The sequence below is a fragment of the Schistocerca piceifrons genome, chromosome 2 (genome assembly GCF_021461385.2).
Source record: "Schistocerca piceifrons isolate TAMUIC-IGC-003096 chromosome 2, iqSchPice1.1, whole genome shotgun sequence".
Lineage (NCBI taxonomy): Eukaryota > Metazoa > Arthropoda > Insecta > Orthoptera > Acrididae > Schistocerca > Schistocerca piceifrons.
The window spans coordinates 173,439,105-173,453,881 of NC_060139.1; the positions used below are offsets into that span (position 1 = coordinate 173,439,105).

The window sequence follows — 14,777 nt, forward strand, 5'->3', positions numbered from 1 at the left end:
GTGAATAACTGTGACTGGTTTGAACCAGCCTCAAATTGATAGAGCCATCTAATGTTACATAACAAACAACTCGGTTCTCTGTATGAAGCAAATGTAATATATCCCTGAGTGTGATACATTATGTGGAAATATCACTGTCTTTCCAACTGTATCATTCACATTATATTATCACCTTTCTCCCTGTCAGACATTACGTAATTCATTAGTTCACAAATATTTCAGTTCTTTTTGCAGATCAGAAGCTTCTTCACCCTTTGTGTCTTTTCCATTAGCTATAGTGTGTCAAATGCTTCCATTTATCTTTAATACAGTCGACAATTTTGTCATACTGTGTGCTTCAGTTAACAGAGTACAATGATCTGTCACATTGAGCACCACACACTGCAAGTATCATATCAACATTATAGTACTCATTTTCCATATTTATAATTCTCTCTCTCTCTCTCTCTCTCTCTCTCTCTCTCTCTCTCTCTCTCTCTCTCTCTCACTCACTCACTCACTCCAATATACCAGCCACTCTTGAACAAACACTGCCTTTTAAACAATTTTTGGGGAAACAATTGCATTCATTCTTCACACTCTTCAGAATGCAGATGTACAATTGCAGAGGAACATGTTCATCTGATATAAACAGTCTGAAATAACTAAAATCCATGCATACCTTTCGCAGCAATCTGCAACAATTTTCAGTGGAGGGGTTAACTTGCATAAATGTTATACCACGTCTTCACTGAAATATCTTATTTGATTGTGAAAGGAAAGTAATCATTTCTTTCCTGTACTATGATAAGCCCACTAAAATTTACATTCTAATAGTTTTTAAGATATTTGAGGAGCACACAAGAAAAATTTACTGTAAACCACAAATAGTCTTTTTTTCATTTTCTATATTTTTTTATTCATGGGACCAGGATCCCTTCTACACACTGTTACATAAAATCTTGAACAGAGGTCATATACAGATATATTTATATCATAAACTGGTCACTGATAATATCTTTGTAGCTTCTCCAGTTGTGAACACACACAATTAAAAAGTGACTATAAATATCTTGATATAAAATTTCTCTGTGACAGATTTCATAAAATATCATAAATAATACCCTGTCACATTAAAAATCGCTTTTACAACTCAAAATAATCATAGGAAATATATAAAAGAGGACACAACAAAATGCAAAACTTAGTATAGAAAGGAATATTAAATTACAATAAACACACATCAGTCAAATAATAAAATTTTCTTCATTTCTCCATCTAATGTCCAGAATGGGCAATCAACCTGAAACCAAAATATCTGAGCATGACACTAATTCCAAGAAGGTTCAGGTTTATACAGATAGACAAACAAATTAGTTGTAAAATCACTGGATAACAGATAAGGCAGTGAACAGCCCAGTGGTTGGTTTGAACACCACATTGTTTTACTAGCCATGGTCTTATGGGAAGTTGTATGCCCTTGTCTTCCACCATATTCTGAGCTGATTTATCCACCCAGTTACAGGGGACCTACCATTTAATTTGAACACCAAGTCACAGTGTAACTTGACCCTTTTTTATATAAACAACATTACCAGAGGTGAAAATAATAACAAACCTAGTACTAACTGGGGCTCATATCACAGACATTTGGATCTTCAGTCTGGCACTTAGCTACTGATGCATCATTGCTGACATTTGTTGTATGGGCAGAAGGCCATGGTTCAAGACATAATGAAGGCAGGCTTAAGGTCATGGTTCAAGGCACAATGAGCTAACACTTACACAGCAGAAAACTGCTTACTTGTTAATAGCTATGGAAAGGATGAGAGAGAAAAAAACAAATTCAGCAAGTATTATGTACACGACATTCATTTGCTGTATCATTCTGGTCTGAACATGAGTAGGAAACTGAATCTAACTGGTCCTCACCACACTGCAATACTTGGGGCAGTGTCAACATGGGTAACAATTTCTCCCATGATTTCAAAAACGAGGTTTTTTCATTGGGAACCACATGGCAAACCTCTGGAACATTGCTCATGACAGGAAAGAGGATCTGTTTTGTGTCTCAGTCTGGACATGCAATTTTAATCTGAAAGGAAGTTTCATTACAGCATAAGACTACACAGCAGTAAATTAGTTTCATTCTAAAAGCTTAATAATATGGCAGAAAATGTCAAACTGTAGGGAAATGTGGTTTCAGAAACAGCATGTACCATGTTACACCAAGCAACTATGTACGAAACTAAAAAAACAAACGTAATTCATGTGGACACATAAGTAACAGCTAAACAATTTATACACAAGTCTTCCGCTACATCTACTACATATTGAACTGAATGCCACTTAGAAAACCTAAGTTAAGTTACCATTAAAAAGACTGCTTACCGTTGGTTACCTCTGTGGAATGCTTCCTGAAGTGTGCGTTGCCTTGCCCCTTTGTTCACTACACTCTTTCCTTTTTTGGTAACAGTCTCCGATATTGACGTACTTCGGAGTTCGTATGCCCTCGATGTCCCTTTCCTACGATCCACTATTCTTGATTCCATGTCCCATTTCCTCTGTAGTTCCATTGCTAACTGCAGGTCCTCCTGTTCCTGGCGTATCTGCTGTTCTATTCGTGCCTGTTCAACAACCACACGCTCATCTTCGATGCCACTGTCACACACAGCATCGTCTCTAGATTCTGTCTCTACTTCAACATTGTTGTTATTATTTACAGTGAGACTATTCTCATTCTTTTTATTGTGATAAATTAATGCTTCGTGAACTCTTTTTTCGCCATCAGCAATCTTCTTAGGAGCCTCATTTGTGAAGTGCATTTTTGTAGAATCTTCTTCACATAATGATATTTTTCCTGAATCTGTGCTTGTTTTTGCTGGGCTCTCACAGCTTCCACCATAGCTACATGCTACATGTGAAATATCAGGCATCTGCAGATCCTCCTCCTCAGCTGCACGGCACACTTCAACTGGACTAACAGCAGAGTCCAAAGATGATACAAATGTTGAAATTGTTGTATTAGCAATATCTGTGGCCTGTGGAGCAGGTCTGTTTGCAGATGCTGTGGATGAAAAGCCAGAGACAGCAGTACTGTGATCAACACCTTTTGTGTCTGTACATAGTTTTTTCCTCTCTGGTCCAGATGTCAATTCACTTCTTTCAAGCTGTGCGTTATATGGGTCCAGTTTCCTGATGAAGTCTCTTCCTGAAATAAGTAGAAAGAGCTTAAATGAGTAAATACATAATGAAATAATATTTTTCATAGCAATGAAAGCTTTATTGAAACAACAGAAAGGGAAAATATTCTCCTGATGATTCTATAGTACTTTCTCGCAGAATACAGAAATAACAATTTCTTTGCTGCCCTTGTTAACTATTAAATAATGTAGAGATCTCAGCCAGCTTTAAATTTGAGAGCTGGAGCTGACAAAAGTGTGGCAGTGCAGGTATCATACTGAAATGAAAACAAAAATCAGCGGTGGCAAAGGATTTAAATAAAACTAAAAAACAACTTACACACACACACACACACACACACAAACTGGGGAGGGGGGGATCTGAACTGCAGAGAGCCATTGGGGACTGGCAGGGATGGCATTATTGTCGTAACAGTGAATGGAATAGTTCAGCATGTCATATGACTGTGGTATCATCAGACCTCACTCTGGCTCATAGTGTCACTGCCGTCCAAAACGTGTGCGATATCATCTCGTCTGACCTGGCAAGATCACGGGTGCACAATGCATATGACCGTTCATCTCTGAGTCTGTGCACGCACTAGCCATCTCAAATGCTAGTTTATCAAGGGTAAACTATTACTATCGCAATTCAGAGAACACCTTTGTCGACACAGGAACACTCCTCAAAACATGAAGATGCTTGTGTGGCCCTTCAAGTCACCTGATCTCAATCCTATTGAGCACTTCTGGAACATCACTGAGTGAGACTTATGTACCTTGGTGTCAGGTTTGATCAGCCTCCATGTTGACATGTGAGCAGCACTTGAGTGATCATGGACGCCTATAATTTCAGAATCTCGTGGACACTTTCCAAACGTTACAGAAGAAAGAGGTGATAGATGTTACCAAGTACATGTGTCTCATTCAACTGCTTTCATGTTATATGTCTGTACTGAAATTGATCTTGAAACAAAAGCTAAAATAACAACAAACATATGCAGCTAGTTGACAGTTAGTCCAAAAAAAGAGAATATATCAAAACCCCCATTCATTACTGTGAAGAAACCTGTGCAGGGTAGATTAGTAAGGAGAGATGCATCAAATCAGTCTTCAATTGAAGACCACAACACATCCCTATCACTTTTGGGTGGATGATACAGTCATCAAAAATAAATAAATAAATAATAATTAGGCCAGGCTGTTGTTTGCTCACTACATAGCAAACATGATGTTTCTAGTCTAAACTAATTTAATCAAATCTAGTATTCTGTTAGTCTCACATACTGGTAGGTCCTACAGCCAGAATAAGATATTGTATTGATGGAAAATGCTCTTAATATGCTAACATACCTTCCTTCCACTAAATTGGCAAGTAAAACCAGACGTTTCGGAATTGTCGAACTACTGACTGTTTCCTATTTTCAGATACTCATTCTATTCGACAGCAAGATGATAGCACAGTGAGAAGCAGTACACCAAATCAGAGAGACAGAGGGAGAGGGAGAGAGGGAGGGAGAGAGAGCGAGTGATAGCCCGACACAATGATAACAGCTTTCTTTCGTTTTTTGCATGGGCAACAGGACATCCTGTACGGTTCAGGCTTTGAAAAATGGAAAGTAAAATCAGAACACCATTTCTGAAAGATGTTATTGTTGAATGAACTGTGGCTATTGAAATTACAAGCAGAAAAAATGCAGGAAAGAATAGCTGTATATACAAGATATCATCTTCAGTGGATGATAACGTAGAAAGATAATTTGAGGTGCTGTCTTAGCTCTTACAGGATAAAGATAAAATGAATACTGTTAGGTCCCTGCAGTGGTGCATCAGAGCCTACTGTTTTGTTTGTCTGTTGACACAGCCTTTAATAAGAAGTAACTTGTTTTGATTTTCCTGTGGTTTTTTTTTCCATTGTAATTCTTAAACTGCCTGCATGTTTGTGTATTCATCAGGCACAGTTCCATATTTTACTGGCTGTTTAGTGTTTCTTTCTGCCATCTAAGTACGGATAGGGACTGTGTTTGCTGTGAGCCGAATTGCTGACCCTTAACTCTTAGCTCCATGCGGCAATGGTCATCACTGTTGGGGGCCAGTCATGGGTATACAAGGGACATCTAGCACAACCCACTAGTTCCTCCATCAGTCCACTAGTGTGCCCACCCCTGTTACTGACCGACTGACATTGACCCCTCAGCCATGTTCGAGTGGGAGGTTATTCCGATGTGGGTCAGACAGTGAAAGACTTTCCAGGGGGCCAATCAAAGGACCTCCTTAGGTCATCTGATGAACAGGTGTCAGATACTATATGCATCTGATAAAGCCAGACGCTTCCGCTTCCCCTGCTTCAGGGGAAGCCTCCTGGAATGGAAGATCTGGGCAGTCACAGATGGTTGGATTATTGGTAGTTGGGAGCTCCAATGTTGATGTTGAACAGGTGCTTCCAGATGTCATGAAGAGCAGATAGTGCAGCCAACTGAATGCTACTCATATATAAACGATGTGCATCGCTCTGGATCAGAAGAGATTCTCTCGATTTCAAGTAGCTAGCTGAAGTGGTCAAAACTATCAATCTTGCTTGGGGATGAATGCAGGACTGACTGCAGACCTTTGGTACAGAGCCGACTGGAGGGTCTGAATCAGAGGACACACAGTTCTGTAATTATGTAGGATGCAGATTCCTTGACTTATGCAATGGTGTGGTGGGGTTTTGGGTCCGTTTGATAGGTGAGGGGTCCACTATACACAGGAGGCAGCTATACAGTTAGCAGGGACTGTGTGGAGGGGACTAGGCAGTCTTTCAGGTTAGAGGGTCTTGAGAAATTATAGAAAGGTCTTCAGCCTAAAAATGTGCACGTAAAACATCAGGAATAGGGTATACCTAGCAAAACAATTGGTATTGTACTTGCAAATTGTCATAGCAGTGTTGGGAAAGAACAAGAGCTTCACGTGCTAATAGAAAACACTGAAGCTCAAATCGTTATAGGTACTGAAAGCTGGATAAAGTCAGAAACAAGTTTAGCCAAATTTTTTACAAAGGACCTAACGGTGTTCAGAAAGTATAGATTAAACACAGTTTATGGTGGAGTGTTTATTGCTGTTAGAAGTAGTTTATGATGCAGTGACATAGATAAAGATATTTCCTGTGAGTTAGTATGGGTAGAGGTTATATTTGGCAACCTAAATAAATTAATAATTGGTACCTTTTACTGTCCCCAAAACTCAGATGATACAGTTGATGAACAGTCCAAAGAAAACTTGAGCTTTATTTCAAACCGTACACCCACTCACACAGTTATAACGGATGGCAGCTTCAGTCTACCCTCATATGTTGGAAAATACAAGTTCAAAGCCAATGGGAATCATAAAATATTGTCCAAAATTGTACTGAATGCTTTCTCCAAAAATCTTTTTGAGCTATTAGTCCAGGAGACCACTCAAAGAGTAAATGGCTGGAAAAACATACGTGACCTTTTGGCAACAAATAATCCAGAGCTAATAGGGAGCATCATGATGGATACCAGAATTAAAGACAACAAGGCTGTTGTACCAACATTCAAATCCACCAAAAATAAGTGCAAAAAGATATATATTAAAAAAGCAACTAAAAATATGGTTGACACCTTTCTAAGAGAGTCTCCACCTCCTTCCAAACTGACTATGTAAGTGTAGACCAGGCTGGGCATAAATTCAAAGAAATAGTATCAACAGGATATGAGAGGTACATATCAAATAAATTAATAAGAGATGGTATTGATCCCCCTTGGTACAGAAAATAGGTGAGAACACCGAAGCCGAAGCAATGAAAAAAGCATCCCAAATTTAAAAGAATGAAAATATTCAAGATCAGCAATGTTTACTGAAGCTCGAAATTTAATGCAATGCAATACATTTTTAATAGTTTCCACCACAAAACACTGTCTCAAAATGGTTATGCTATTGATGACAGTGCCACTAATGTAGAGCTACCCATCACTGTTTTCCAAAATTCCTTTACCAATGAAGACAAAGTAAATACTTCAGAATTTCAATCAAGAACAGCTGGCAGCACGAATAATTTAGAAGCAGATATCCTCGGTGTAGTGAGGTGACTTAAATTAGTTAGTAAAGGTAAGTGCTCTGGTCCAGATTGCACACTAGTCAGGGTCCTTTCAGAGTAAGCTGATACAGTAACTCCACACTTAGCATTCATATACAACCGCTTGCTCAACAGAAGATCTGTACCTAAAGACTGGAAAGTTGTACCAGTCACACCACTACTCAAGAAATGAAGTAATGGAATAGGAGTAATCCACTGACTTACAGACCCATATCAATAACATCAATCTGCAATAGGATTTTAGAACATTTACTGAGTCTGAATATCATTAATTGCAGTGAAGGAAACAATTGATTGACAAACAATCAGCACAGATTCAGAAAGTATGTTATTGTGAAACATAACTAGCTCTTTATTCGCGTGAAATAATAATGAGTGCTTTCAACAAAGGATCTCAAACTGATTCCATATTTCTAAAAACAAAGATGATGTGACCTACCAAACGAAAGCGCTGGCAGGTCGATAGACACACAAACAAACACAAACATACACACAAAATTCAAGCTTTCGCAACAAACTGTTGCCTCATCAGGAAAGAGGGAAGGAGAGGGAAAGACGAAAGGATGTGGGTTTTAAGGGAGAGGGTAAGGAGTCATTCCAATCCCGGGAGCGGAAAGACTTACCTTAAGGGGGAAAAAGGACGGGTATACACTCGCGCACACACACACATATCCATCCACACATATACAGTTTCTATATTTCCAGAAGACTTTTGTCACCATTTCTCACTAGTGTCTTCTAATCACATTGCATGCCTATGGAATACCATCTCAGTTACATGACTGAATTTGTGATTTGCTGTCAGAAAATTCAGAGCTTGTAGTAATCAGTGGACACTGATCGAGTCAAACGAAAGTGATATCTGGTATTCCCCAAGAAAGTATTATAGGCCTCCTGCTGTTTCTAATCTATAGGAAAAATTTAGGGAGACAGTTTGAGCAACCATCTTTGCACATGATGCTGTCAAATACCATCTCATTACATCATCAAATGATCAAAGCCAATTGCAAAATGATTTAGATAAGCGATCTATAGGATAATTGAAATGGCCTGGGAGTCGGGACAGGTTCCATCAGACTGGACAAAAGCAGTAATCACAACAATCTTTAAACATGGAAACAGAACAGATTGTAACAACTACAGAGGTATCTCTTTAATCAGCGTTGTGGGTAAAATCTTCTCAGGTATTGTTGAAAGGAAAGTGTGAGTATTAGTTGAGGACCAATTGGATGAAAATCAGTGTGGGTTTAGGCCTCTTACAGGTTGTCAGGACCAGATCTTTAGCTTACAGCAAATAATGGAGAAGTGTTACGAGTGGAACAGGGAATTGTATCTATGCTTTATAGATCCAGAAAAGGCATATGATCGGGTTCCTAGGAGGAAGTTATTGTCTGTTCTACGAGATCATGGAATAGGAGGCAAACTTTTGCAAGCAATTAAAGGTCTTTACATGGATAGTCAGGCAGCAGTTAGAGTTGACGGTAAATTGAGTTCATGGTTCAGAGTAGTTTCAGGGGTAAGACAAGGCTGCAACCTGTCTCCTCTGTTGTTCATATTATTTATGGATCATATGCTGAAAACAATAGACTGGCTGGGTGAGATTAAGATATGTGAACACAAAATAAGCAGTCTTGCATATGCTGATGACTTAGTTGTGATGGCAGATTCGATTGAAAGTTTGCAAAGTAATATTTCAGAGATAGATCAGAAATGTAAGGACTATGGTATGAAGATTAGCATCTCCAAAACAAAAATTTACTGTCAGTGGGAAAGAAATATAAACGGATTGAGTGCCAAATAGGAGGAACAAAGTTAGAACAGGTGGACGGTTTCAAGTACTTAGGATGCATATTCTCACACGATGGTAACATAGTGAAAGAACTGGAAGCGAGGTGTAGCAAAGCTAATGCAGTGAACGCTCAGCTACGATCTACTCTCTTCTGCAAGAAGGAAGTCAGTACCAAGACTAAGTTATCTGTGTACCATTCAATCTTTCGACCAGCTTTGTTGTATGGGAGGGAAAGGTGGGTGGATTCAGGTTACCTTATCAACAAGGTTGAGGTTACGGATATGAAAGTAGCTAGGATGGTTGCAGGTACTAGTAGATGGGAACAATGGCAGGAGGGTGTCCACAATGAGGAAATCAAAGAAAAACTGGGAATGAACTCTATAGATGTAGCAGTCAGGGCGAACAGGCTTAGATGGTGGGGTCATGTTACACGCATGGGAGAAGCAAGGTTACCCAAGAGACTCATGGGTTCAGCAGTAGAGGGTAGGAGGAGTCAGGGCAGACCAAGGAGAAGGTACCTGGATTCGATTAAGAATGATTTTGAAGTAATAGGTTTAACATCATCAGAAGAGGCACCAATGTTAGCACTGAATAGGGGATCATGGAGGAATTTTATAAGGGGGCTATGCTCCAGACTGAACGCTGAAAGGCATAATCAGTCTTAAATGATGATGATGATGATGATGATGATGATCTATATGGTGCAAAAAGTGGCAACAAACTCTAAATAATGGAAAGGGTAAAGTCATCCACATGAGCACAAAAATGAACCTACAAAATTTCATTACACAAGAAATCTCACAAATTTAAACACTGTGAATTCAGTTGAATACTTAGGGATTACAATTAAAGACGTCGTCTTGGAACGATCACATAGATAATGTTGTGGGGAAAGCTAACCGAAGACTGATGTATTGGCGCAACACTTATGAGACACAACCAGTCTACTAAAGAGACTGCCTACACTGTGCATGTCTGTCCTCTTCTGGAATATTGCTGCTCTGTGTGGGACCCACATCAGACAGGATTGACAGAGGACATCAAAAAAGCTGAAACAAGGCAGCTTGTTTTGCATTATCACAAAATAGAGGAGAGACTGTCATGGATATGGGCATCTTTTGTTGTGGCAGAATCTTTTCATGAAGCTTAAATCACCAACTTTCTCCTTCAAATGTGAAAATATTTTGTTGCCAACCTCTTAGATAATGAAAAATGATCACTGCAATAAAATAAGAGAAATCAAAGCACACAGGGAGAGTTGAGTGTTCGTTTTACATACATGCTGTTCGAGAGTGGGAGATTACAGAAATAGCTTAAAGGGGGTTAGAGGAACCCCTTCCAAGCAATTAATTGTGAATTGCAGAGTAGTGATGTAGATGTAGATATGGGAGAAAATTAGCTGTGACCTTTTTTGAAGAGACATTCTTTCCCCTGAAGTGGCTTATGAAACAGGAAACCTGTAACTGGATGGCCACATGGAGATTTAAACTGTGCTCCTCAACATGAAGTCGATGCCTCAATTACTATGCCATGCCACTTGGTAAAATAGCGATTCCTGCTCACCACTACAAATCACTGGCATGACAACTCCTTAAAAATATCACCATCCATTCTCTCAGTGTTTTATCTTTAGTAACTCTCCTTGGGACAAAATATGAAAAACTTCAAAAAAGAGAAGAAAGAATAGCATTTCCCATAGGCCTATATCAAATCTTACAACACACTAAATATCAGCCCCTCTATCTACATCTTCCATCCTTAAGATGCTAGAATTGGACTGGAAAGAAGTCATCCAGAGTTGTAGGAAATGCAATTTTTTTTTTTAATTGCTTAGTATCACATGTTGAAAGAAATGATACATCTACCCCAACTCCTTGATCATCCTTTTGCACCTTACTTTCTTCCTATAAAATGCTCTACAAAATTTAACTAAAAACTTTTACGGTCTAATCAGAAGCTGTCAATAAAGAAACAACTGCCTTTTTTTAAACACAACCATCAACACCACAGTTTATTTTATTCATAAGCTTGCACTAAAGAAAACAGGGATTAAACCTCTAAAAAGCATTTCATTCATCAATCTCATTTTCCAACATTTTAATTATTCTTTCCTAGTGTAACTTTGGCAGGCACCCACTGACATGATGTGACAAGTGACATAACATGTGGCATGGCAGATAAATAGTGGTGCTGTGGCAAATACGCGACTTGACATTAATAAAACTAACGAGGCACTATATCTTCTTTGGATAATCAAGTATTCTGGCTTTAGTCAACTTTATAGTATCTTATTAGAAATTTTCTCACTAAAACTTTTACTTTTCACATAAAAAATTAAAAACCGCTGTTTTGAAATTTACATGTGTTCTCATCCAATTTTGAGGAAAATATTAAATAAAAAATTTTGATGTGTGTACACCGTATAGTCTAATATTGCAGCTTGATAATGAACTGGCCTCTTTGAGACATTGCTTTTAGTTGAAATTGTTTTTAAGACAGAAATGAGAGCCATATATCATGTCCGAAAGAACAGATACCATCTTCAACAGTTAAGGCTAACTGGCCATTGACCTCCTCCTCCTGTGCTGGATGCACACGCATTGCCCGAACTCTTACGGGACTCCATAAGACTGTCTGCCGCGAGTAATTAGTGCAATGGGCAGGGGCACAGCGTGCAAGGGATAAATCCCTGCAGTCACACTATCCTCTGTGCCCTTCGTGACTTAGATGGCTAGAGCATCTGCCACGTAAGCAGGAGATCCTGGGTTTGAGTCCTGGTCGGGGCACACATTTTCAACTGTCCCTGTTGATGTATTTCAATGCCTGTCGACAGCTTAGGGTCTCGATTTAATTATCATTTCATGTGACACATGTTTCTCTTTCATACATGATTTATGAAGTCGATTACACTCACATTTTAAATTAACATTGCACTAAGAGTTATTTTGATTCAAAAACTAGAGATTATTAGAGATTAAGTGTCGAAAAGCACAGATTCGCCTTTTAGCATCCTATGCTCATATCTAATCTTAGGTTGTCTTTCTTTCTTTTATCAGTTGTTTTGCAATTTTTTGGGACAATATTTTTTGACATTGTGAAATACAATGGAATTATTAGCAAAATAAACATTTCAAACCTTAAAAATAGATTTTACTACCACAAAACTTTTACAGCCTTATTAACAATAACTGAAAATGAAAAGCATTTAAATTCCAGTATTTAAATCAGAACGTCAACATGTTCATTAAAAGTAATTCCAGTGTTCTGTCAATCATGTGACATATACTTTTATCTACATATGAAGAATTACATTCACCGATTACAGAGGAGCTTTATTTCATCTCACAGCAAAGGGAAACCACACGTACAAGCAACGCAGTTAAATACACATACTGATCCACTGTAAGTTGCAGGCTCCAGCTTTCTAGAAAATGCTGGTCCAGTTAAAATTATTGCCAGATCACAAGATATTTATCAATATTAATGAGGTTGCTTTCCCTAATGATAGTCACACTAGGAAATGTGCCTATAGTTTATAAGCTTAATATGTTGCTCATGGTGCTCTGGATTTTTATGCTTTGAATGTTTTTACAATACATACTGCCTTGGGGAAAGCAATGGTTCTCTTGAAGTACAAAAGTAAAAATCAAAGCAAAAACTGAAATATTAGAATTTATTTGCTTTTCATTCACATGTGCTGTTAATTTGTGATTCTAAAATTTATTTCCATATGATTTTTAGTAAGATTTCTTTTGTCAATTATTTCATTGTATTTAACAATGTCATAAAAAAGTACTGTCACACACTTTCATTGCAACAAAAAACTAAAGAAAAAGAAACATAAGGAAAAAACTAAAGAAAAAGAAACATAAGATTGAATTTGGACACAGGACATAAAAATTCAAAACAGTGCTCTTATCCACTACACTACCCAGTTCACTATGTTTAATACTGCGCAAGCAGCCTGATAAAGTGGTGTCAAAAGCTTTTACAGTCATTTTCTCAAAAGCTATTGGGTTTCAGCACTTAAGCCAAAATAGGGGTCTTTATTTTCCCTCTTCTCCCAACAGGCAAATTTCTGATTGTCGGTGTGTTTCCCCCATCAGCCTTCAAGTGTTTAGAGTTGAATAGGTATTCGTTTTTCTATTTTTTCTGAGGACGCACTACATTTGAAGAATTATGGCAATATGAGAACATCTGCATCGTTACTAGAAAGTATGCAATCTAGCAGATTACTGATAGCTTCAATGGAGTGCACGTCAGGGTTAAAGAAGCTCCTGCTACATCTTTATCAACTTTTCATAATTCCAATCCACAGCTTTGTTAGCTGTTTTTAATGCAGATGGATTATTTTTATCAGTTGACATTGGGGAACATGACGGCAATTGTGATGGGAGGGTATTAAAATAAAAGATCTCTAGAACAATGTAACATCATTTTATTAAAAGAAAGTTGTTTCAGTAAAGTACTGTTTGGCGGCACATTCACAGCTCTGGAACCTAAAGCTTTGCTGGAAGAAGACCACTCTTCCTCTCATAAAACTCATAATGACATATAATGACATGTCTTGCCATAGACAGTTAACTAATGAGAAGCTTAATATATTTAACAGTGGATTATCCCATGAAAGAAGGTCTGTAAAATGTTCTTTTGGTATGTTAATGTTGAAGATCTGGATGCTGAATAGTTCAATAACTTGTGACATGTATAAAATCGATGGGATAATTCAAGTTATTTTTTGTTTCAGGACTTTATAAGCATTCATGATGGTGTACATTCTAAGTCAACTGTGCAACACCCAACCTACTGAGAACACACAACGAAAACCACAAAACCAACACTGACCTACAAACAATGCTGTAGAACTGAGTAATCCACTCTGCAGTTTCTTACATAGCCCATGTGGAGCTTTGTCTTTCCAGAACAAAGTTTGTATGTAACCATATATAGCAAGGATCTGATATTAAGAGTCATCACATCAGAAAAGAGATTTCCAGACACGTTTCACAGACAATCACCTTATGCAATTCTATTTAGTACTATATCTTCATTCTCTTCCACAAACAAATTAAATGACCTCCAATTACTGCACCTGTCCAAGATATTTCACTAGTGCAATCCTTTCCCATGGTTTAATTTGAGCTTCCCTGTCCTATAGTCACCACTGCTGTGATAAAAAATATATGCATATTTTTGTCCACTAAACCGGAGAAAATAAATTTTGAATTTGGCATCATTTCTTATTTTCCTAGGTACAAAATCAGAAACATTTGTAAACTGTAAGCAGGACAGACACGGACATGGCAAAAAGTCAGGCACCCCGCATTCATCTGGTAGTGGCACGAATCTGGCACACACTCATCTATTAAACTGTGCGTGTTCCTCATAAAGCTGCAAGGTAGGTGCATGCATTTTTCCATACTATACCATTTGCCATGACACTCCTGAGGGCCTGTTACAACATTAATAATGAGCTTGCCTCTAGAAGTTGTATCAATCAAGCCACTTTCATTTGTAAGAGCACATGGTTCACAGCATTCATAACCTAATTTTCTCATAACAACCGAAATAGTGCTTACCTTTGAATGCTGAACTCTGATTTGTACCAACACTTTTTGATATGCGTCCTTCTGTAGGTGGTGTGATTGTACATTCATATGGCCTCTTCTGCATTTTCATAAAGTTCTCGGCCAATTTCCTACAAAAGATAACACCCACATTATTTTCA

The 14,777-nt window shown here is 38.1% G+C and overlaps 1 protein-coding gene across 1 annotated transcript in view; it reads right to left on the bottom strand.

Moving 5' to 3' along the window:
- Positions 1-436: 436 nt before the first annotated feature.
- Positions 437-14,777, bottom strand: part of LOC124777378 (E3 ubiquitin-protein ligase RNF169-like) — a 103,831-nt gene continuing 89,490 nt past the window's right edge. The window contains exons 8-10 of the mRNA XM_047252766.1: positions 14,629-14,747; positions 2,371-3,190; positions 437-1,282 (exon numbers count right to left, since the gene is read on the bottom strand). Coding sequence (XP_047108722.1) covers positions 1,258-1,282; positions 2,371-3,190; positions 14,629-14,747 — 964 coding nt within the window. The 3' untranslated portion in view covers positions 437-1,257. The remainder of the gene's footprint in view (positions 1,283-2,370; positions 3,191-14,628; positions 14,748-14,777) is intronic.